Genomic DNA, 26,453 nt, shown 5'->3' on the forward strand with positions numbered 1-26,453 from the left:
CTATGCAGATCAAATAATATCTTGTATCTCCATACTAACACTCTTCAAATGATGACTCGAATGGCAATATTATTCCTAAGTCTGCTTTTACTCAAGCTATGTTTCCTAGCACCATCAACCAACCTTATTAGGCTATATGGTCTCTTAAGCCTCACATTATAAAAGTCACCTTCTTTTGGCCATGCTTAATTTTCTCTTGTATAGGGCAGCCAATCTTGAACACAATACTTTAGTGTTTCATAATACTGAGTTAATTACTGACTAAAAGTCCCAAGGTGATACTCACATGAGCTTGTTTGGTGTAATAGCTTAAGGCAAAAGGGCCGATAGTATAATGTTATTCTCAAACATGAGATCCTTTGTCTCTTCTACCTCATAAAAATACATTACCCATTAGCATTCCCCACTGGGTGTACTCATCACTTGCTAGTGACAAATATCAATGCATTGTCACTTGTTTATAAAATATAATTTGAAGTAAACATTTTGCACATAGCTCATTTGTAGGAAAATTTCGTGGGAATCTCTACAGTGTCTCTCCTGTGACACTCTAAACTTGGAGTATCAATAATAGTACTGACTGAAGATCAGTCATCTCTTAACAAAAAATGAACAGTGAATTCATCACTTTCTCAGATGGGCTGCTGCTGCTCAATTGCATCAGTCGTGTTCAACTCTGTGCGACCCCCATAGATGGCAGCCCACCAGGCTCCTCTGTCCCTGGGATACTCCAGGCAAGAATACTGGAGTGGGTTGCCATTTCCTTCTCCAGTGCATGAAAGCCTTTTAAATTTTTTCTGTGAGGAAGATATCTGATAGGAGCATATTAAAGTTTGAATATTTATGAGAGTTAGGGTGTGAAGCTAATTTAAACATGATAATCTACTTAAGAAGGAACACCTTTCAGGTTTCAAAAATTACTGTAATTTTTTTTTTAAACACAGCGACTGTGTTTAGCAACAAGGGTGGAGAATTTTCCAAATATATAACATGGTGGCAATCAGCATGGTTTATTCAGAAAGTATCTACTGAACATCCAGCAACCAACTGGTTCTAACATGGAGGCTTTCATTTTCCTCCCCTTCATGTTCTTGGCCATGTTCTCAGGTAAGAAAAGTTACATTCAATGGCTTTCTTTCCAACTCTAAATGTAAAGAATTAGAAATGTTGAGTGATTTAGTAATGTTTTGTCAGAAACCTTAAAACAGGAAATCTTTGTCAGAGGAATGAAAGAAGGTAATTACAAGCAAGCAACTTAAATATAGACCAAAGGCACAAAGATAGTGACCAGGTAAGACAACAGTAGGTTGGTGTGGCTTAAAGAGAAAAGCAAGACATTAGGCTGGAAAGAAAACTCAGTGTGACAGGATCATGAGAATTTGTGTATATTCAAGTTCACATTCCACAAAGGATACAGCTTTGTGTGATGATCCAGGGCAGTGTGGTCAACTAGAAATGGGTTCAAATCCTTGGCAGTTCAATTTTCTATTTATGCACCTTAACTTTTAAAGGCAATTTAACTTTTTCAAGCCTCAGCTTTCTCATTTGCAAAAATGGAAATAATTACACATTTATACAGGTTATCACAGGAATCATGATAACATTAGCTATCATTACTTGAGATCTTCACAAGCAACTCTCCTTCAACATGCTTCTCTCTATTCCTTACCTCAATGTGTTGAGGTTGTCTGTTTTCAGAGGTGTAAATTCCTAGCTAGCAATACATTTGTCAAGATAATAAATGATACAGATAATACATTTCTTGAGATAATAAAAGTATGATAAATGAAACCAATTCCACTGTACTAATATCTCCAAATTATGACCTCCTACTTGACCATTTTCCCCCTACATCTAGTAAAATGAAATAATGGAAGTAAAGTGACTATGACCTTCAGCTGCTTAGAATGGGAACACAGAAATAATGATTCTCTTCTCATTGAAAACACTGCACTTATTTCAGACTGTTGAGTACAGGGGTAATCAGACCCATTCTGTTCTGGAATATCAGTCTACAGTGATACTGAAAATGAATTACATGTGAGAAAAGTTGTACAGAAGTGACATTTAGGGATCTGCTGAAGTAGTAGAGTCAAGAAATAAGAATAGAGAGTGAAGTGATGGAATGGGAGAAGGGAGGAGAAAAGAGTATACATTTCAGAAGAAATAAAGCATACAGCTGCCACTGGTCACTAGAACAGGTATGTTTCACAATGACAGGTACCGTATCTCCTGTGTAATTCAGCGTCTCGCTGAATGACATTTAGTGTGTATTCAATAGTCATTTGTTAGTGAAAGAACATATATTAGTATCAAACATGGTGACTACATGGATTTGGAGGGTGAAGGAGAGAGAGGACTCAGGAATGCCTAGTACAAATATAAAGCTGTGCCAATCACATATTTCGAATTTGGGTAAACCAGAAGAGAAAACTACAAAACCAAAACTAAAAATACTTATTTTACACAATTTTAGCTTAAATAAATAGATGGATAAAACACATTCTTATATCTTAGTTATCTTTTTAACTAAAAATCCCACTCCTAGTTTCTATTCTACAAATTTATATTATCCATGTGAGAAATGATATAGGATAAATAAATATGAGGGTTTTCATAAAATCATTGTTTGTAATATTAAGAGAGGAAAATAAACCAACTACTCATTGCTAAAAGACTGGTTAAATAAATTATGGTAAATGTGACCAATGAGATGGTATGCAGCCACCAAGGAAAATAAAGAAGTTGCTCTGCAAGCACTGATCTAGAGATTGCCTCACTGTAGTGTCAGGGAGAAAATGAGTAGAACAGCATATATGGTATGCTACCAATTTTGTGGGAAAATATATTCAAATATGATTGTAAACACACAAGGTATCTCTGGAATGATACAGAAAACCCTGGGAAATGTAATTGTGTCCTAGGTAAGGATATGAGGGGATTGGAACAAGAAAGGAAGGAAAAGTTACTCTAAACTGTTTACACTTTTGTATTTTTAGAATTTGATGCAATTTACTCGTATGACCTATTTAAAAAACTAAACATAATTAACAAAAAAACCCCAGATTGACCAATTAATTTTTTCCATTTCATCCACATCTCTATTCTCATTGATTTTTACTTGAAGTTAGTGCTGTTAATGAACATTTCTTAGAATTCATGCATAAACTCATCTGTCAAAAATATTTCTCTTCTTATCCATTTTTCAGGCTATGGCCTGTATTTCTTATATGTCACCTCCTTCAGGAAAGAGATATGATGCTCTACTCCTTGCTATCTTCCTCTCGGTCTATTGTCTAATTTACTTCTTACATAATACCACTGATCATTCTACTATAAATTCCTATTTGCTTAGTTGTACCCACTATTACACAGACCCCTGTCAGCCTCTTGAGGGCAGAATCATACATGCATTGTTCAGAGTTGTTATCTCTAGATTTTACTATAGTTTTGGCATAGTAATGGACTCTCAATATATTTTTTGGTACATTGAGTGAACAGCTAGATTATACCCACAGACCTCACCTCAGGCTATACCACAGTTGAATAAACCATGTTACTAACTGCTAAACTCCTACGCCCAGGTTAGGACCTTAACCACTATCAATGTAGAATACCACAGCATACTCAATAAAAAACAATTTATGAGGCATTTGACTTGTAGCTAAATCTAAAGACACACTTATGGAAGTGTGTATATTCATGGAAATATAAAGCAGGACCAATTGCAAATGCAAGTGAAATCCTGGTATACTTTCCAAAGGTTTGGAAGTTCTCTTAAGAAGGGAAATGACTGCCTTTGAGACAGTGACTAGGGGGAAAGAAGATGACTACAGAAAACAAGTATGGAGATGGGAGAAAGGATGTGGAAAGAGGGCTCATGCCTGATAGCTTTTGTCTGTAAAGTTAATGATGGCATCTTCTGTACAGTGAGGTTGAGTATGTGTATTCCGTGATGTGCTGAAAGCTTTCAGTTCAGTTGCTCAGTCATGTCTGACTCTTTGCGACCCCATGAACCACAGCATGCCAGGTCTCCCTGTCCACCACCAACTCTCGGAGTCCACCCAAACCTATGTCCATTGAGTCGGTGATGCCATCCAACCATCTTATCCTCTGTCGTCCCCTTCTCCTCCCGCCCTCAATCTTTCCCAGCATCAGGGTCTTTTCCAATGAGTCAGTTCTTTGCATCAGGTGGCCAAAGTATTGGAGTTTCAGCTTCAACATCAGTCCTTCCAATGAACAGGATGGACTGATTGGATCTCCTTGTAGTCCAAGGGACTCTGAAGAGTCTTCTCCAACACCACAGTTCAAAAGCATCAATTCTTCGGCACTCAGTTTTCTTTATAGTCCAACTCTCACATCCTTACAACAGGCATTAAGTAGAGGCTGTCTGATTAACTGAAAGTGAAAGTCACTCAGTTGTGTCTGTCTCTTTGTGACCCCTCTTGGAATTTTCCAGGCCAGAATACTGTAGTGGGTAGCCTTTCCATTCTCCAGGGGATCCTCCCAACCCAGGGATAGAACCCAGGTCTCCCACATTGCAGGTGGATTCTTTACCAGCTTAGCCACCAGGGAAGCATTTGATTAATTAGTAATCCATTAAATCAGGACTTTAGGGTAATCTGAAAAGTGTTAGTCGCTCAGTTGTGTCCGACTCTTTGTGATCCCATGGACTGTGGCCCACCAGGCTCCTCTGTCCATGGGATTCTCACGGTGAGAATACTGGAGTGGACTGCCATTCCATTTTCCAGGGATTTTCTCAACCCAGGGATTGAACCAGGGTCTCCCGCATTACAGGCAGGTTAATCATCTGAGCCACCAGGGAAGCTAGGGATAATGTGAAGGCCCAGTTCAAATAATTCAGACTCTGATTTCGAAAAGGGGAAAGATGACTTGACACCATTATTTTTGGAAACCATGTAATACAGTCAAGAAAAAAAAGGAGGACTCAAAAAATCAAGTTATGAGACATAGTGGGAAGACTCCAGCTTGGGGTTTGGTTTTAAAAGATCAAAGAGGCATTAAATACATGCTATATCTTGGGATGAATACTGTTGATTTTATATTCCTAAAGATAAATAATTTTGTTTTTGTGCTTATAGTTATCATTCCAGTATCTTCAACCCAGCCTTTGAAGACAAGTGTTTTTAAAGTAGGAGACAGTCTAGAACCTGCACTTATTCTAGAGAGAGAAAATGAAGCTAATCAGCAAGGAGGACAAAAAGAACCTAAAAGGGAAACAAGAAGCAACACCCAAGGAAAACCAGGGCCACTCATTCTGCAAGGACAACCAGGGTATTCTAATCAGCCAGGAAAACCAGAAAATTTTAAACAGAAAGGGAGGCCAGGAGTTTTCAATCAGCCTGGGAGTCTGCAAGGGAATTCAGGACTATCGAACCAAAAAGGGAATCCAGAAGCTTCTAATGAGCAAGGAAAACCAGGATCGTTTAGCCAGCAAGGGAAGCCAGGGTCATCTAGCCAGCCAGGGAAGCCAGGGTCGTCTAGCCAGCAAGGAGAGCCAGGGTCGTCTAGCCAGCCAGGGAAGCCAGGGTCGTCTAGCCAGCCAGGGAAGCCAGGGTCGTCTAGCCAGCAAGGAGAGCCAGGGTCGTCTAGCCAGCCAGGGAAGCCAGGGTCGTCTAGCCAGCCAGGGAAGCCAGGGTCGTCTAGCCAGCCAGGGAAGCCAGGGTCGTCTAGCCAGCCAGGGAAGCCAGGGAAGCCAGGGTCGTCTAGCCAGCCAGGGGAGCCAGGGTCGTCTAGCCAGCAAGAGGAGCCAGGGTCGTCTAGCCAGCAAGGGGAGCCAGGGTCGTCTAGCCATCAAGGGAAGCCAGGGTCATCTAGCCAAAAAGGAAAGACAGGATTGTCTAGGCAACAGAGAAAATCAAAGTCTTTTTATAATCAAGAAGAAAGAAAAACTGGAGTCAACACTTTGAATGACAATACAATGGAGATTCAGGTTAGTGTTAATTTCTTTTTTTTTTCCTCAGTCAACTTATTTCAGTTATTCTATTTTCTAGTTAAAAGAATACACTGTACTAATGACAAACAGTTGGTGACAACATTGCTTTAACAAAATGAGAGGGAACTGGAGGTGGTTACTTTCCTATATACTTATAATCATTAGGAGTGTCGTGCTCTTCCATTCTGTCTCATTGTCTTCTACTGTTTTCCACTTAAGCCTTTCCACCTATAATTGGACTAACGCAGACACTCAATAACTGAGTCCCCATCCCCACCAGAATTAACTTTCATGTCTATTTTCATCCCACCCATAATATACAAACCACTTAAATGATATTTCTGAGTCACAAGTCTATCACTTCCCTACTAAAAATTCTTCAGTGAAACCACACTACCTAGACAATAAAACCCAAACGCCTGAGCATGGCACATAAGATTTTGTCATGATTAGACCGACCTCAAGCCTAAGATTAAACATGATTGGATACTTCACGTCACTCTTGCTCACACACCAGCCACATTGTACCGAATCCTGTAGTTTTCCAAGAATGTATTCTTGATACTAATGGTATCTTCTACCATAGAATGGACATTGTTGTTTACAGTTGACTGTTATTCAGTTAGAACATTAACTTCTTAAAGAAAGTGCCATTTTAATTTCATTTATTTATTTATTTGGTCATGTGGCTTGCAGGATTTTAGTTACCCAACCAGGGATCAAACCCATGCCCCTTTCAGTGGAAGCCCGGAGTCCTGACCACTAGACTGCCAGAGAATTTCCAGACAAAGTGCCATTTCTTTTCAAACTTGTATTCCCAGACCCTAAAACAAGATAGGCATATAATAATTTCTCTTGAACTATTTGTCAGATGAGGAAGTGGCTTGTATTTGAGAGGCATCATTGCAAACAGGTACATATCCATGACTCCCGTATTCCCTTCTAAGTCCTGCTATGCTTTGCCTTTCCTCGCCAGTCTCTTTCCCAACATCCAGCTTTCTAATTGCATTCAGCAATGGCTTTGGACACTCCACTTAGTAGATTCAAAACAGTTTTCTAGAACACTTCCTCCACCTTGTTATCTTAATGGAGACTTCATTTTTTACCTCATAACGTGTCATTCATTAATATCCTTTCAAGTAGAGGCAGCCTAATGCGCCTTGCCCTTATGCCTCTTCTAGCATGTAGTAGTTAATCTCCCAGGGACATCCCTGCTGTCCAGACCTTAACGCCATCACCTGAAGGTTTCTGAATGTTTAAATCATCACTTAATCTTTCTCAATTTTATATTCTTTTCTAAAATGGGGGAGATAGCCCTGTCCAATGCACAGAGTAGATGTGAATGAAAATAGATGTATATAAAATGAGGAGCAAACCTCTGTCATTTCCAGTGGTTTAGAGTTATCTGTCAACTTCCTTGGCTCTAGAAAGTCTAAGCTCCCTACTGGAGGTACTCACCATTCCATTTAGTGCCTCTGCTCTCATTTGCTAGTCAAAGCTTCTTTATGTTCACAGCCTTCTGCCATGCTATAACTTGATTCTGAGATATGCTTCAGGTACGATTATAGCTAACTGAACCCTCATAATCCCACCTCCTGACTCATTTTCTTTTATGAAACAAGAAAAAAGAAAGGTTCAATAAGTAATGACCATGTGTGTTTTGTATTTGCCAGTTTGTGTACAAAGCATTGGAGTGAGGCAGTCTGAGATACATAGTAAGAGCAGAGGTTCTGGAATCAGATGACTCAGTTTCAATCCCAGATTGGGTAGTTAGTTCATACATGATTTTGTGCGTGTCACTTAAATGCACTGTCCGCCTGGAAAAAAATGAACTCTTCTCTCATACTGTTGCACGGATTACATTAAAATGTAAAGGGTCAACAAAATAATTGATTTAGTACAATGCTTAATCAGTAGTTAATGAGTAATAAATACATGTTTTATTGCAATAACATAATTAGAGTATTCTATATTTACCTAATGGTGTTTCATATTACTGAAGACTGGCCGTACTACCAACAAGAACCCAACCGGAAAAACAAAATGTCAATCTAAATATGAACCAGTCTGTGGTTCTGATGGAAAAACTTATGGCAACCGCTGTGCATTCAATGAAGCAAAAAGGTAAGAGGACTTTAGGTTTGTTTGTATTAGGAAGTACTATTCTGATCCAAAGGGACTAAATGAATATTTTTCATTACATCTCCATAGTTATCTCTCAATAATACTTTGGATGTTTGTCCAAAGGAAACCTAAAAGGACACTTGAACAGTAAAGTCAGTCATTTCCTGACAGAATGTGATACATTCAGCTTTTTAAATAGGTGGAAGCTTATTACTGAGTCATTCACTTACCAAATATTCATTAAACATCTGCTATGTACCAGGCATTGTTTGAAGCACTAAGATGGTGAGCAAAATACAGAATCTCTTGCTTCCATGGAGCCTTCATTTTTGCAAGGAAAGGCAGCAGACAAAATATATTAGGAGGCAAAGAAGGATTATGAATCTCATGGATTACTAAGTGTTGACTACTAAAATATACTTTAAATTTAAATAATATTAAATTTTGGATTTGGTAAGCCAAGCCAAATTTTAAGAGTTACACTCTTATCTATGAGAAATAAGATGACAAAGCCATTTAAAATTGCAATGTGTGGCTAAGAGATAGTTCAGCTTTCAAAATTAATGAATACATCTCTGAATGAAAGGAATAAAGTAAAAATCACACTTCTTCTGTTTTGGACAGTTCCAGAATTTATTAAGGTTAATGTTAATGTAAATATTAAAGGTAAGTGTCCTCTACAGCTATAAAATATAAGTTGGAAGGCAGACTGGACAGCTTCTCATTTTATAGATAAGGAACCTGGCCCAGGGACAGGAAAAGACTGCCACAGAGTATACAAATTCTGAGTACTCCATGAGAAACAGGCTAGCCACAGCTAGGCCTGCCTTTCCCATTTGTCTCTTTATGGTCATGCCACAATTACCTGGTCCTTGATTGCTCTCATTATCTTGTTTTCAGGTTGAGTAATGGAAAACTGAGTCTGAACCATGAGGGGAAATGTTAAGCATTTGTTACAACCAACAACCTGGAACCTCAGAATCCACTTTCAATTCTCTTTAAACAATGGATTTCCCTGGGAGTTCTACTGAGGCCAGCAGGAGTCTTATAGATACAATGGATCTTACACTATTCTCTAGATTTTTCCACTGCAAATAAAGTCGGTTCCAGAGACGCTTCCAATTTCTGGGATTGTTTATTTTCTAGACTTTCCCAAACCTTGCATCTATGACCCACCTGTTCCCAAAGTGCCAAAATGGCTAAGGCTTTAGGACCAGCAACTTGAGCAGCAATTTGGAAATCCTAATTAATATAAAAATCTCAGGATCGCATGTAAAAAATAAAGATTCCCCAGTTGAGAAATAGTGGTGCTGTAGGTCTCTGCTAGAGCTCAAGAAAGTAGAGCTTGAAACCACATTCCAGGTATTTCTAACGAAGGTGGTCTCTGGATACTTGATATAAAACTGATTCAAGATTTCTTAAGGATGCAATGATTGGCTTCAGAGGGTCTATGGAAATAATATGCAAAATAAATTCTCTGGAAACTTTTTTCTTAAGAGAGTATCCAAATCTTTTGTTAATTTTTATTTATTTATTTCTTTTTTTGCCACTCCTTGTGGCTTCTGGGATCTTAGTTCCCCAATGACCAGGAATCAAACCTGGACCTGGGGCAGTGGAAGTGCTTAGTCCTAACCACTGGACTGCCAGGGAATCCCCACATTAGATTCTTAAAGGGATATGTGAGCACAACTAGAGTTTAAAACCACTGATCTACAGACCTGAAACATAGAAACTTACTGTATTATCTGAAGTTGTGTTTGACGGCTGGCATCGTCCTAAAACAGGATGCTTAGAAGGAATCTCATCAGGATGTTAATCATATTGGTTAGCAAGATGGGGCCCAAGAAAGGGAACAAGATCCAACATGATGTTGGGATCAGAGCTGGTGATAATAATGGTTTAATGAAAATGAAGTCAGAGAGCTTGCACTAGCTCTATAGGTCAGTGATAACTACAGGTCCTTTTATATCCACAGGAGCCCTATTCAACAGTAAGGGGTTCAGACGGCAATCTATGTTTGGAAAACATGGGTAGAACCCAACAAACATAGCAGGATACAGACAATGGAATAAGGCACATGGTCCAGATGAAAATGTAGAGGGAAGCTGTGGTATCAGACATGATAAGTGGTTAAATCTAAGGAGAGAAAAACATAATGTGTCACGGTCTGGGAAAGTGAGGGGGGGAAAAAAAGATGCAGAAAGCTATCACTGAGGGATATGCGAGTCATTAAGAGGTATACCAAGGGCATTCAATTCTGCATATCTAATTGGCAATGAACAAACCTCAGAGATCAACTGTGGAATCCCCTCATACATCATTCAACTAGAAACTCAATCCCAAATTCAAATGGGTAGAATCTAAGCAAACTGTTATCTTGGACTTTTCCTAGTGCTCCAGGATGTTTCCTTGTGATTCTGTTTAATTAAAAATTAAACAGAGGGGATGACTGAGCCCGGAGCAAAATGCCTCATATTGTGGAACTAAATAAATTATTTTTAAATTAATATACACTTATATACAGAGTAGAATTTAATGCTGGAAAATACCTCAGGACTTAATTACCATTAAGGTTAAATAAGTTAGTTTAGTTTTATTTGCCTGTGCCTCACAAACAAACCAATTCATACTGAACACAGACCTCAGAATTCAGACACAATGATGCCACTGCATAGACAGAACTTGTAACTTTTTCTTAAATACTTAAGGATAAAAGATGTAATGAAGTTCTATATCTACCCAGATTTGTTTTGCACACACGCATAAATAAATTATTTCTGTATTTTTACTATCACAATTATCCCAGGAAAATGTTCTGTGGCAGAAGCTACAACTGAGTATGCTCACAGTAATTAGTCTGTAATATTAAAGAGGCATTTAATAATCATATGATAAGACATTAATGCAATCTTTCAAATATACAGTGAGCATCTTGAGGGAGAAATTTTTAGACTTTTTTTGTATGCAGAAGAGACTTAGGAAATTTGTTTTAATGAATGAATCATTGAACAATCAATGCAGAAGACCAGTGAAACAGGTGCTGTTCACTTCTCTCAATTGCCTGTATATTAGTGCAAGCTACTATTCACTGTCTTCCTCCTGAAACACTGCAAGATCTCCTTAAATGGTTTGTGTCCTTTTACTTTCCGTCATAGAGTAGCAAGAGTGACCTGCTTGAAATATGCATTTTATGATGTACTACTGCTATCCTAGCTTACAACCCTTGAGTCCCTAATATTTAGGACAACCTTCATATTCTACCCCTGATCCACAGGATAATCATTGTCCTAATAGCTAGTTTGACTACAGCCACTTTTGATCATTTCAAAGAGTTTAGAAATCCTTTTCTAAAAACACTGCACATTCTTTTCCTTATCATCAATACCCTTAATCCTTAGTAGCTCGTGAGACTAGCAAGTCCCTGGCTCCTGTCTGTTCAAAGTCATTGTCTGCCTGGACTCCTGGACTCCTCTAACTTTTTCTGTCCTAACCACAGAGATCTTCCCACTATCAGAATCCATGAATTACTTACAAATCAGGAGCTGTGAACTTTCTTAGTCCTTCTGCAACACTGGAGTTAAGAACTTCTTGAAATCTATTCTCCTACCATCAGTCAGTTCAGTCGCTCAGTCATGTCTGACTCTTTGTGACCCCACGGACTGCAGCATGCCAGGCCTCCCTGTCCATCACTAATTCCTGGAGTTTAGTTAAACTCATGTCCATTGAGTCAGTGATGCCATCCAGCCATCTCATCCTCTGTCATCCCCTTCTCCTCCTGCCTTCAATCTTTCCCAGCATCAGGTGGGAAGAGCATCAGCTCTTCAAATCAGGTGGCCAAAGGATTGGAGTTTCAACTTCAGCATCAGTCCTTCCAATGAACACCCAGGACTGATCTCCTTTAGGATTGACTGGTTGGATCTCCTTGCAGTCCAAGGGACTCTCAAGAGTCTTCTCCAACACCACAGTTCAAAAGCATCAATACTTCAGCACTCAGCTTTCTTCATAGTCCACCTTTCACATACATGCATGACCACTGGAAAAACCATAGCTTTGACCAGACCAACACTTGTTGGCAAAGTAATGTCTCTGCTTTTTAATATGCTGTCTAGGTTGGTCATAACTTTTCTTCCAAGGATTTTAATTTCATGGCTGCAGTCACCATCTGCAGTGATTTTGGAGCCCCCCAAAATAAAGTCTGCACTGTTCCCACTATTTCCCCATCTATTTGCCATGAAGTGATGGAACCAGATGCCATGATCTTAGTTTTCTGAATGTTGAGTTTTAAGCCAACTTTTTCACTCTCCTCTTTCACTTTCATCAAGAGGCTCTGTAGTTCTTCATTTTCTGCCAAAAGGGTGGTGTCATCCTGCATATCTGAGGTTACTGAAATTTCTCCCAGCAATCTTAATTTCCCAAATTGAGAAAGGTGTATGTCAAGGCTGTATATTGTCACCCTGCTTATTTAACTTATATGCAGAGTACATCATGAGAAACACTGGGCTGAATGAAGCACAAGCTGGAATCAAGATTTCTTCCAACAGGCAAAGGAAAAATTAAATCTTTCTGAGCATGACTGAAATGAGAGATTTCTATTAATATGGATGCTTAAACTAACACGTAGCACTAAAGGCATCTTGTTAATATTTCCAAAGAATAATTTTTTTTTTTGCATTGAAAAAGCCCAGCTTATCTGGTAAAGTAAATAAAGCAAGGTGCAGAAAAGTTTATGCTTCTACTAAATACAAAACCTCTGGTTTACAGTAGTAAAAAATGGCTGGAATGGGGTTCCAGAGATATTTCTACCTCTCGTTCTGTTCCCCCCAACTGTAGCCACATATTTAGCTTGGATACTTTTAAAGATCAACGCCCAAGGTCTAAGGCAGAGCACCTGAATCACGATCTGAGAAGGAGACCAGGTGCTGTTTATAAAGCTCCGCAGGTGATCATCATATCTATCAACTGTTTTTACTACCAAGGTTCTAGACTTTCCTTATTTTGAAGGTCTTGATAGTCTTATATAGCACTGGTCAGCTATTTTGTAGAATGTTTCTCATTTGAGATTTGTGTGGTATTTTTCTAATGAATAGATTGTGATTATAAATTATTTGAGAAAATGTAAAAAAATTTGAGCCGACTTTACGATGCTGACCAGGTAATTCACTGCCCTGAGTCTTAATTTCCTTATCTGTGAAATAGAACCAGCTGTCCCTTAAGTGTCTTTTTTTTGTTGTTTTCTGGAACACTTTTTTTTCTTAAATGAAGTGTGGTTGATATATAAGATATATAAGTTACAGCTGTGAATATGGTGTCACAATTTTTAAAGTTTATACTTCATTTATTATAAAAGAATTACTGCACTACCTATGTTTTACAGTACATCCTTACAGATTTTTAGAAAATTTTTCATGTATTTTTTAATAGGAGGTAGATTATTTTATACATAATAAGTTGTATTAATACCTCTTAATCTTCTACCTCTATCTTGTCCCCTTCTTTCTCCCCACTGGTAACCATTAGTTTGTTCTCTATATCTGTGAGTCTGGTTTTTTTTTCTTGCTATATACACTAGTTTGTTGTAGCTTTCAGATTTCACATACAAGTGCTATCATACATACAATATTTGACTTCCTCTGTCTGACATTTCATTTAGCATAATACCATCCAGGTCCACCCATGTTCTTGCAAATGGCAACATTATATTCTTTTAATGGCTGAGTAGTACTCCATTAGGTATAGAGACTTCACTGGAAAAGGGAGCACACAAAATTGCACAGGCTCTGGCACAGGGCGGAAGTAGTGACTTGGCTCCCTTGACCAGGAGCCTGGCCTGGACCCACCTGCTGGTCTTGGAGAGTCTCCCGGAGAGGCGGACGGAGAGAGTAGGGAGCTGCAGCTCACCCTGGGGATGGATACAGTGGCAGCAGCCATTCTTGGGAGCTCCAGCGCTGGTAGGAGCCACGGCAGAATCCTCCCTTCACCTTATTAGTGCCAAGACCTGGCCCCACCCAACAGCCTGCAGGCGCCAGCGCTGAGATGCTTTAGGCCAAGCAACTAACTGGATGTGAATACAGTCCCACCCTTCAGCAGACCCACAGCAGAAAATACTTTGGAGCCCACAAAAGCCTGTGACACACACGCCCTGCCCACCTAAGCGCCAAGACTCAGATCTATTTATCAGTGCGCAGGAGCAGTCCCAGAATCCCCTGGGCCCTGGCCCTGCCCTCCAGGAAGCCGGCCCATGCCTCTGGAGCAGTCTCACCCTCTAGGGGGCAGACACCAGCACAATCCCATAGCCTGCAGACCGGCCTACCCACAGAAAGTCAGACCCTGCCCTGGAAGCAGCTGGGTCCTGGTCCTGCCCGACTGCAGTTCAACACAAGCTTCAGGATACCCCAGACCCCAAGTCCAACTGTGTCAGGAACCAGCCCAGCACTGACACTGGCTCTGGGACCCCTGGGTCCTGCAGCCAGACTCTAGGACTCAGCTCTGCCTGCCAATCAGCCAGCATTAACCCCAGGACCTGGCTTCACCCACCAGCAGGCGAGCAACCGTCCCGGAGTCCTCAGGACCCCAAGACAGCCCTAGTCCCAGGGCCCTCTTGTGACCCGGCTGCTGCGCAGGGCTGGGCCTGGGGCCAGCCCCACCAACAGACCGCCCACACAGTCAGCTTGCTGCAACGGAAGGCCTACCCCGCCCTCAAGAGAGGGAAGCCCTAGAGCACGCAGCCTGGTGGGTGCTGCTGGGATGCCTAGGACTTCTCCAGCACAAGGCCAATTCTCCAAGGTTAGGAAACCTACAAGATACATAAAAATACAAACAAAAGGAGCATTTTCATAAGTGATTTTTTAGACCATTGTGCTTTTGTAGTCCTTTAAATATAAAGTGAGCATGAGAAACATGGTTTCAACACAAGAGTGAGGCTGTTTTGTTGTTTCTCGGTCACTGTGTGCAACTTGTGGGATCTTAGTTCCCTGGCCAGGGATTGATTCTGGCAGGAAAAAACATCAAATCTTAACCAATGGACCACTGGGGAGTTCTGGGTTCTCTTTTTTAAATCACCCCTTCCCTGGCCCCCAGAAGGTAAACAAAATATACATTTTCTTAACTTTTTCAGTCCAAAGCTATTTCCTTTTTGTCATAAATTTATTTTTATTTGGGATTATTATCCCTCCCATATTAGTGTATGTGTCAGTTCAGTTCAGTTCAGTCACTCAGTCGTGTCCGACTCTTTGCGACCCCATGAATCACAGCACGCCAGGCCTCCCTGTCCATCACCAACTCCTGGAGTTGACTCAAACTCATGTCCATCGAGTTGGTGATGCCATCCAGCCATCTCATCCACTGTTGTCCCCTCCTCCTCCTGCCCCCAATCCCTCCCAGCATCAGGGTCTTTTCAATGAGTCAATGCTTCGCATGAGGTGGCCAAAGTACTGGAGTTTCAACTTCAGCATCAGTCCTTCCAATCAACACCCAGGACTGATCTCCTTTAGGATGGACTGGTTGGATCTCCTTGCAGTCCAAGGGACTCTCAAGAGTCTTCTCCAACACCACACTTCAAAAGCATCAATTCTTCGGCGCTCAGCTTTCTTCACAGTCCAACTCTCACATCCATACATGACCACTGGAAAAACCATAATCTTGACTAGACAGACCTTTGTTGGCAAAGTCATGTCTCTGCTTTTTAATATGCTATCTAGGTTTGTCATAACTTTCCTTCCAAGGAGTAAGTGTCTTTTAATTTCATGGCTGCAATCACCCTCTGCAGTGACTTTGGAGCCCAAAAAAATAAAGTCAGCCACTGTTTCCACTGTCTCCCCATCTATTTCCCATGAGGTGGTGGGACCAGATGCCATGATCTTAGTTTTCTGAATGTTAAGCTTTAAGCCAACATTTTCACTCTTCTCTTTCACTTTCATCAAGAGGCTTTTTAGTTCCTCTTCACTCTCTGCCATGAGGGTGGTGTCATCTGCATACCTGAGGTTATTGATATTTCTCCCGGCAATCTTGATTCGAGCTTGTGCTTCTTCCAGCCCGGTGTTTCTCATGATGTACTCTGCATATAAGCTAAATAAGCAGGGTGACAATATACAGCCTTGACATACTCCTTTTCCTATTTGGAACCAGTCTGTTGGTCCATGTCTAGTTCTAAATGTTGCTTCCTGAACTGCATACAGGTTTCTCAAGAGGCAGGTCAGGTGGTCTGGTATTCCCATCTCTTTCAGAATTTTTCACAGTTTATTGTGATCTACACAGTCAAAGGCTTTGGTATAGTCAATAAAGCAGAAATAGATGTTTTTCTGGAACTCTCTTGCTTTTTTCGATGATCCAGCGGATATTGGCAATTTGATCTCTGGTTCCTCTGCCTTTTCTAAAACCAGCTTGAACATCTGGAAGTTCTCGGTTCACGTATTGCTGAAGCCTGGCTTGGAGAATTTTGAGCATTACTTTACTAGCGTGAGAGATGAGTGCAATTGTGTGGTAGTTTGAGCATTCTTTGTGATTGCCTTTCTTAGGGGTTGGAATGAAAACTGACCTTTTCCAGTCCTGTGGCCACTGCTGAGTTCTCCAAATTTGCTGGCATATTGAGTGCAGCACTTTCACAGCATCATCTTTCAGGATTTGAAATAGCTCAACTGGAATTCCATCACCTCCACTAGCTTTGTTCATAGTGATGCTTTCTAAGGCCCACTTGACTTCACATTCCAGGATGTCTGGCTCTAGATGAGTGATCACACCATCGTGATTATCTGGGTGGTGAAGATCTTTTTTGTACAGTTCTTCTGTGTATTCTTGCCACCTCTTCTTAATATCTTCTGCTTCTGTTAGGTCCATACAATTTCTGTCCTTTATCGAACCCATCTTTGCCTGAAATGTTCCCTTGATATCTCTGATTTTCTTGAAGAGATTTCTAGTCTTTCCCATTCTGTTGTTTTCCTCTATTTCTTTGCACTGATGGTTGAGGAAGGCTTTCTTATCTCTCCTTGCTATTCTTTGGAACTCTGCATTCAAATTGGAGTATCTTTCCTTTTCTCCTTTGCTTTTTGCTTCTCTTCTTCTCACAGCTATTTGTAAGGCCACCTCAGACAACCATTTTGCCTTTTTGCATTTCTTTTCCATGATGATGGTCTTGATCCCTGTCTCCTGTACAATGTCACGAACCTCCGTCCATGGTTCATCAGGCTGTCTATCAGATCTAGTCCCTTAAATCTATTTCTCACTTCCACTGTATAGTCATAAGGGATTTGATTTAGGTCATACCTGAATGGTCTAGTGGTTTTCCCTACTTTCTTCAGTTTAAGTCTGAATTCGGCAATAAGGAGTTCATGATCTGAGCCACAGTCAGCTCCTGGTCTTGCTTTTGCTGACTGTATACAGCTTCTCCATCTTTGGCTGAAAAGAATATAATTAATCTGATTTAGTGTATGTGTATATATATATATATATATATATATATATATATATAATTTTTCCTTCTACTTAAACTGTTTTTAACCTTTATTTTTCCAGCTTCAATATCCTCTATCAGCCAATGATTCTGAATTTCCACAGATCTCTGTCTTAGCATGTATTATTATATATATATATATACATATATATATATACACACACTACACTCTATTGGTAATGATCTCATTGACAATAGAAGTTTCAATTATGACATATCCATAAAGAATACTCATACATTAAAAAAATTTTTTTCACTCATATATTTTTATCTGTGTCCAGAGTTTTTAAACACATATTCACTGACTTATGATATTTGCACTTGGCTGTCTCAACTTCAAAACGTCACTTTGAATCTTTAAGCTCAGAATGTCAAAACTTAACTAATATCCTTCTCCTGCTCCACTGCAATGTGCTTCACTTACGAGGTTTAAAATTCATTGGGTGGTACAACCACACAGCTGATTACACAAGTCAGAAATTCTGAATCTCCTTGATGCAGCCTCTTGTCCACTTCACCAACAGTGTTGTCTTTCAAAGTCAATTATTATGTCTCTTTACTATCAACCAAATAAGTATAAGATACTATGTTCTCTTACTCAAGACTATTGCAATGATTTCCTAAGTATTTTATCTATATCCATCCAGCCATTTTTTTTTTAATTCCACTGCTATAACCAGAGGAATATTTTTTAGGGGTCAATCTTATCATATCTTTCATAAAGTACTTCTAATGCATCTAGGGTCCATGGCAATCCTATGAAGGATTGTGACCACATTCCTTATCATAGCCTTAAAATTCTGTATGTTTTGTCCTTCTTTACTGCTCCCCTGTACCTTTTATTATGAGTCTTTTTTTTTTCCTTCCTACTCTTGACTTTGGCATTTCGTTGTTTACATGGCAAAGTGTTATACTTACTGACCCTACACAAAGAACCTTACTGACTGCTGAATTCAAATCCATCACAGTGGGCCCATCCATACTAGAAAAGGACTCTCTGGATGGCTAACTTGTTTCACGAGCTCCATAAAAACTTTCCAAATCTTTCTTACCATTCAGGGTGGTCTAGGGCTCCAACCACTCATCCCTCCCTCCTTCACCCGGAAGGAGCTTGTGATCTGAAACTCTGACAGCCTTTCTATCTCTCTCCCCATTCCACCCCTCCCCTTCATCCTATATAGGCATTTCCTCCTGCAAAATTTTTGCACTTTTAATTTGTAAATTGCATCTGTTTCTTGGACTTGGAATAATACAGTATGTAAAGGCTTCCCTTTCTTAGGTCAGGTCTGAGTTCTGAGTCAGGTCTGAGCATACAGGAAGTATCAAGAGACACTCTGCCCCAAAGGGGAGAGGATATGTGCAAGGACAGGGAGCCAGTGAGGATCATCTGCTGGAGGAAATGGAGCACAACCTCTTCACTGTGTCCAAGTTCAAATCCTTCTTATTGAGAAACACTTTGTAGATGTCCTCGGGAGTTTGTGTTCTTTTATTTCTTTTTCTTTCTCTGTAACTCATCTTTCTCTGAAGGAAAAGTGGACAGAACTCTATGAAGATGGACATTTTTGATGGAGCTACATAATAGTATGCCTTTTATTTTTACTCCATTTTGCAGCAGATTCTATAAGTACTCTTCATAATTCAGGCTCTTGTGTTCCTAAACCAGGTGAATCCTTCTAGAGAAAATAGGAAGGAATGTAGGATATTCAAGGTCCTGATCAGTTCTAAGATCTTATGACTTGAGGATTTTAATTTCCATCTTCAGTCAATGACAGTGAAGCATACCTTAATTAGTTTACAAATTGTCTTGAGGAAATTTAGTGAACATACTTAGCAGGCAGTTTTTACCAATGGTGTTAGAAGTATTAAACGTGAGCAGTCAAATAATGAATCTGAAAATACCCCACAACTTTACTAAAAGAGTAAACCAAAATGAAACAGATTTAAGTGTTTAAATGTAAAAATGAAATTATCTTCTTATAAAAACCTTTTATAAGAGAATACAGAAGAAACTATTACTGATCTACAGTTAAATGAAGAGTTCTTAGAGTTTAAACAAAAACATAATTTATTTTAAAAAACATATCATAAATTGACTTCATTAAATTTAAAAACTCTGTTCTGGCAAAGACCCTGTTACAAAGACGAAAAGTCCAGTGACAGAGCTGGAGGGGAAGGGTGAAAATCAAGTATCTGAAAGAGATTTGTATCCAGAATATAGCCCTCTGTAAACTCAACAGTAAGAATACAACCAGCCCTGTGTGTGTCAGTGTGCCTGTATTTGAAAGGGAAATAAGCACATGGAAAAGATGTTCAACATAACTGTCATTAACCATGAGAAAAATGCAAATTAAAGCCACAGTGAGATACTTCTGCATGCCTATTTGATTGGTAAGAATAAACAATACTAACAGTAGGTAATCCTGTCAAGGATAAGGAAGAATTGGTTTATCATGTATTGCCAGGTGCAGTGTATACATACTTCAAAAATCAGCTTGGCAGATTCTTAAAAATTAAGCATACACTTGCCATATGACTCAAGAATTGTACTCCTAGACGTTTATCCTGTACAAAGCAAAACTTAGATTTATACAAAATCCTGAGCCTGAATCTTCCTAAAAGCATTTTAAAAATAATATCCCCAAATGGGAAACAACTCAAATGTCCTTCAATGGGAGAACAGATAAACTATGGTATATCTGTACAATACAATACTGCCCAGAGAGGGAAGTTTGGGGAAGAATGGCTACAAGTATATGTACAGTTGAGTCCCTTCACTGAAACTATCACAACACTGTTTGTTAATCAACTATACTCTGATATAAAATAAAAATTAAAAAAAATTACCCAGAAATAAAGAGGAACAGGCTAAAGATGTATACACCAATCCAAGTGAACACATTATGATCAGCTATATTATAATCAGGAGGTAAAAATTCAACCTCAAAATCTTATTTACTTTATGGTTCTATTCATATATCACTATCCAAATTGCCAAATTATAATGATGAAGAAAAAAGGAATGAATGGTATTGGTTATGGCTGGTGAGAGAGAGTATCAAGGGGAAGCAGTCAGTCAGTTCAGTCGCTCAGTCATGTCTGACTCTTTGCAACCCCATGAATCGCAGCACGCCAGGCCTCCCTGTCCATCTCCAACTCCCAGAGTTTACTCAAACTCATGTCCATCGAGTCAGTGATGCCATCCAGCCATCTCATCCTCTGTCCTCCCCTTCTCCTCCTGACCCCAATCCCTCCCAGCATCAGGGTCTTTTCCAATGAGTCAACTCTTCGCATGAGGTGGCCAAAGTATTGGAGTTTCAGCTTCAGAATCAGTTCTTCTAATGAACACCCAGGACTGATCTCCTTCAGGATGGACTGGTTGGATCTCCTTGCAGTCCAAGGGACTCTCAAGAATCTTCTCCAACACCACAGTTCAAAAGCATCAATTTTTTGGCGCTCAGCTTTCTTCACAGTCCAACTCTAACAGCCATACATGACCACTGGAAAAACCATAGCCTTGACCAGATGGACCTTTGTTGGCAAAGTCATGTCTCTGCTTTTTAATATCTGTCTAGGTTGGTCATAACTTTCCTTCCAAGGAGCAAGCATCTTTTAATTTCATGGCTGCAATCACCCTCTGCAGTGACTTTGGAGCCAAAAAAAATAAAGAGTGACACTGTTTCCACTGTTTCCCCATCAAGGGGGAAGCAAGAGGGAGCTTATTTGTGATGACTGAATTCTACATCCTGAATATGGTAGTAGTTATATTAGTCTGTACATGAAACACTTTCCATAGAACTATGCATCAAAGAATTGAGTTCATTTATCAAATGTTGAAATTCAAATAAGGTACATAATTCAGTTAACAGTAGTATACCATGTCAATTTACTCATTTCCTCTGTATTGTGATTATGTAAGACTTTATCACTGAGGAAGATTGGCAAGACAAAATAGGACCTGACTATATTGTTTCTACAGCTTTCATGAATCTAAATATATTTCGACATAAAATTGGTCAAATATAGTAAAGAGAAATCAGATTAGTGGTCCCCAAATGCTAGAAGAAGGGGAACAAATTGATTACAAAACAGCAGAAAGGAAATTGGGCGAGTTAAAGAAATATCCTATATTTTTATTGTGGTGGTGCTTACACAATTACAGTAAGTTTGTCTAAATTTATAGAACTATACAACTATGAAAGTTGAGTTATACTGTATACAAATTATAATTTAATAAGCGTAAGAAATAATTTCAAAATTCAGTCATCCTTTTTAAATAGTTGTATTATCTAAACCCAGTTCTGTTATCTACCTCTGGTTTAAGAAAAAAATTTTTTTTTGCATTCAGAATGTTATTTCCTTAAAAGAGACCTGGGCTCGATCCCTGGGTTGGGAAGATCCCCTGGAGAAGGGAAAGGTCACCCACTCCAGTATTCTAACCTGCAGAATTCCTCCATGGGGTTGCAAAGAGTAGGACACAACTGAGCGACTTTCACTTTCACTTTCCCTAGAAGAAACTGCAATGTCTTGATGAAGAACAAATATTCTCATAATATTTTAGGTTTTCTTGTCCTGGACAAGTGAGATAAGAGTTGTTCTTGTCCAGATATTTATATTGATCATAGCCTGAGGTATCTTTTAAAGCATGCTATATGGCACCCAATAACTTGAGTTGAGTCTCTTCTAGGACAAAAGGCAGACTAGAAGACTTCAGTCTCCTTTGAAATACTGGTAAATGGAGACTTTTGTTATTCTCTCTTTAACAGTATAAAGTTTCCAAAAAACAACAGATCCCCCAAACAAAACACACTTTGTTCAGTGACCAGGGGAAGTTCACATGTGCATCTTAGTTGCTGTTTTACATGTATAGGTTAAATTCAGTAGCTCTTTCTTCTTACTGCCCAAAGTGCTGGGTTACTTTGCCCACAACATATGAGACAGTGACACCAGAGAGACTAGAGACTGCTCTTATTTCCTATTTTTCTCTCTCTTTTAATACCCTTATTATGTTAAATACAGAGTATTTTTCTTGCCTCTGGGTCAAGTTGAGTAATATGTTATTTTTTAATCTTTATGGAACTTTTAATTCACACATCTAACATTCCCTCTACTGGCTAGGTAAAAAATGAAAATATTGTAGCCTGCTGTGATTCATAGGCAGTCTCTTCTGCTTTTAATCTCTGCTGACACACATATATAAAAGGAGAGATCTAGTGTGTGCAACCTGAAGACATTTCAATTCTAAACTTCAGTTTACTTTTCCTCAAATGTCCTGCACCAGAAGGACTGGTGTACTGCAGACACTTCCGGTTGTAGTTATGTAAATAATTCAAAGAGCTACGGCAAGAGTAACATGGACTGTACTATAATGACAGAGTACTTTCTGCACTCATCAGATTTTGTATTCTCTGATTAAGTTGGAACTGAACACTGCTACACTCAAAGTTTCCTTTCTAAATCCTACATTTCTCCACAGCTATAAAAGGCAAGTTAGATTATGGTGGCAAATGTAAATCTACACCAAACCTGAAGGCAGATTATCTTAATACTTTATCCCTGACATCTAAGAGGCAGAAAGTGTCAGTTCCCTATTTAAAATAAAGAATTTTTATATTAGAAATTCTAAGTAGTGTGTCATGGTTACTGAGTGGTAGTATTTGAATTTGAATTCAAGTCTTTCAACTGCCAGAACTTTTTCTAGAAATCAGTGAAGGAGATGCATTATTTAGGGAGACAATGACTGATTAAATATTATCCTACTTCAAAGCCTCCAATGTCACCCACTTACCTTATTTAATATAGAATTTAAGGCATTGCTCCATGTGGACTCAACCTCACTCCAATGAGCCTTCTTTTATTTTCTCTAGTTTTATTGAGATATAGTTGACACATAACATTGTGTAAGTTCGGGGTTCCAAAACTGTCCCAATACTCATCTGGGAGCTTTGCAAACATACCATTGCCCAGACCTCATATATTCAACAATTGATTCACAGTCTTGGTATTGATAACCAACACTGATAAAAGGTCTCCAGCTGATGTCAATTCCTGGTGGGGACTTTGTACTGTAATTCTATAAGACATTCCCACTGGGAGAAACTTGTTAAAAGAGACAGGAGAACCTCTTTTATTTCTGACAACTCTGTGTAATAAATCTACATCTATCTCAACATAAAAAGTTTAAATTTAAACTTTAAGGAGAGTCTAAATTTACAATAAATCTGGAGTCTACAGTGCTCTGTCATGAAATAGAGGCTCTCAGCATGTGTTTAATTATAGTTCACAAGACTCTCCTGACTTTGATTCCCTTGTCCTCTCCAACTCAATAGCCTGAAAAGTTTCCACATCTCTTCTCTATCTTAAGATCTATCATTTTTTGTATTTCTTTCTCCTCTCCTCATAGTTCTGGGTTCATCAGATAAAATTGTTCCAGGCCTCCTATAGAGAGAGGATCTGTGTGAGATATTTGTGAGAAAGAATACAGAAAACCTCAGAGTCTTATCTGCTGGAGACCATCTGTTTCCCCCAACAAGGCTCCTCACCAATAGCCCAATAAAGGAGACAGCTCAGCGGGGGGAAGTGGCTGAAAAGAAAAGGAGATAGAAGCAGGCGCAGTCCCTGGAGCCACTGTCCTTGCTTTCTGCCACCTTCTCTGTGTCAGATAGGTTAGGTGGGGATGCTATGGAGGCAGCCCTGGCGTGTCACACTGCCGTGAGGACCGCTCCAGGTCAGTCCTTCCTGAAAATAACTGTTTCTATTTTCTGAGGAAAAACTGAAATTCTTTAAATGCAGCCAGGCTCCTTGTGGGCTGAGCCAAAAGTTGGTTCCCTCTGAAGTGGACAAACAGGACCTCTTCTAGCATTTCTCGCAAGTCTGTACAAGGCCTTCTGTTCACATATGTGTCATGCTGATTCTATGGGTTAAGGGAGGAGAAGGGAATAGCCCACTATAATTAGGAGTCTGTGGGGCTGAAAGGGTTTCTATATCATAAGAAACTTTCATCTAGAAATAGAAATTTGTCTCCGTGTTACAAACATGTCAAAGTTTCCTTCCACAGACTTGACAGAATGTCTCTCTTCTGACCATGGATCAAAGCTATTTTCATCATTGCCTTGGTATTTCCTCTTTATTCTGGTGAGTGAATTTTCCAGTGCAAGGTGAAATATTTTACATATGTTAGAAAATGTGGGAAGCAACTTCTCTAATCTAGGAATGAAGAAGGTTGTTTTTTTACTGGGCTTGTAAATCTTAAACTGATAAAGTGAAAAAGGGCATATTACAAATGTCTTTTGAAAGGCATCAGTGGGTTGCTTTTTCTCATTTCCTGTTGGACAAGTAGAGACAGAGTAGAGCGGGTTAGAGTGGGCAATAGAATTTTGCTCTTTCTTTGTCTACAACTATTGAACATGACCTATGTTTTTATTCTTTCTGGTGGTCAGATTGTTAAAGGCAAACCTGGGGGGAGAAGTGATCTTTTCTAGGTCTGGTATTGCTTGATATTCTGATTTTTTTTATCACCCAATCTGAATCCCTTATGATACCTTCAAAGAAAGCTGTTTGGAATTCAAAAATATGTCACATTAATTTTCACAGAGTTTGAATAATTGAATAATAAATAATAAAATATTTCCAAATTTGGTATTGTTTTATGATTTTTTTTTGTTTTGTTAATGACAGGAAAGTCTTGCTTCATTAGTTGTGGAATCTCTAATATTTGATGTGCACATGTTTCTGCTACTAATAAATATGGGCCTTGTTTACTGAAATTGATTCTTCTCTCCCCCTTCCCTTTCTCCTCCTCTTCCTCCTTTTTCTCCCTCCCCACTCCTTCTATTCCTTTCTTCTCCTCCTCTTCTCTTTCTCCTCCTCTCCATCTTCCTTTCTCTCTTTCTCCTCCCTTGCCCCTTCCCCCCCTTCTCCTTCATTTTTAACTTTCTTTTTTTACCTATGTGTTGGTTGCAGAAATTTATTCTGAACGTGATTTCAGATATCCGGTAAGTTAACCAGATGAGGGCTGAAAAAGATAAGCAATTAACTTTCATGTATTATAAATTTTAACAGCAAAAATTCATCAAAAATTGTGCATCAGGGAGGTCTTTCCAAAACTAAAAAGATGGTATTACAACAACCGGAGAAGGAAATGGCAACCCACTCCAGTATTCTTGCCTGGAGAATCCCAGGGACAGAGGAGCCTGGTGGGCTGCCATCTATGGGGTCACATAGAGTTGGACACAACTGAAGTGACTTAGCAGCAATAGCAGCAGCAGTATTACACCAAGGTCAAAAAATAGAAACTTAGCCATACAAAGCTATCTGTCATTATCTAGACAACATAAAAATGTGCATATCCTGTTACACAAAAATTTAATTAATGGGCATAGATGTTGCTTCATACAAGCATCTGAGAAAGGCTGAAGGTGTTTAGAGTAGTAGTGTTCATCTTAGCATAACAAAGGAAAAAAAGAATCAACCTAAATATATATTTAAGATGAAAATTTCTATAGATCCACATAGTATGATATTACATAAAGGTGAAAAAAACCTATAGCTCTAAATATCTGTATAAACAGTCACACATTTAAAAAGTAGATGATGTAAGCAGATACACAGTATTTTTAATTATGTCAATTACCAAAACTGTCAACAGTAAACAGACTGCATTTGTATCTTCTGTATATCTATATAGATAGATATAGATACACACACACACACATATACACACACATGCACAAACACATAGATTTAGTTGGAATTATCAAGAAAGGGAATGAGAAAAAGAACAATCTAATTTCATGATTTCTTCTTGAGTTTGAAAGGGAAGTGAAGATGATGGTCACTAAATTAAAAAAACACATTTAGCCAGTTATATGACCTTTTTGAAAAAATTACAGCAAGTTTATGAAAACAATAATATTTTAGTTTTAAATGGGA

The 26,453-nt window shown here is 39.1% G+C and overlaps 1 protein-coding gene across 1 annotated transcript; it reads left to right on the top strand.

Moving 5' to 3' along the window:
- The first annotated feature begins 959 nt into the window (after window positions 1–959).
- MARCOL (MARCO like) lies at window positions 960–7,185 on the top strand. Its single transcript, XM_070457993.1, has 3 exons — window positions 960–1,107; window positions 5,103–5,953; window positions 7,138–7,185. Exons 1-3 carry the CDS (start codon window positions 1,059–1,061, stop codon window positions 7,183–7,185), a joined length of 948 nt encoding a protein of 315 aa, XP_070314094.1. The 5' UTR covers window positions 960–1,058.
- Window positions 7,186–26,453: the final 19,268 nt, after the last annotated feature.

This window comes from Odocoileus virginianus, chromosome 3, assembly GCF_023699985.2.
Source record: "Odocoileus virginianus isolate 20LAN1187 ecotype Illinois chromosome 3, Ovbor_1.2, whole genome shotgun sequence".
NCBI lineage: Eukaryota > Metazoa > Chordata > Mammalia > Artiodactyla > Cervidae > Odocoileus > Odocoileus virginianus.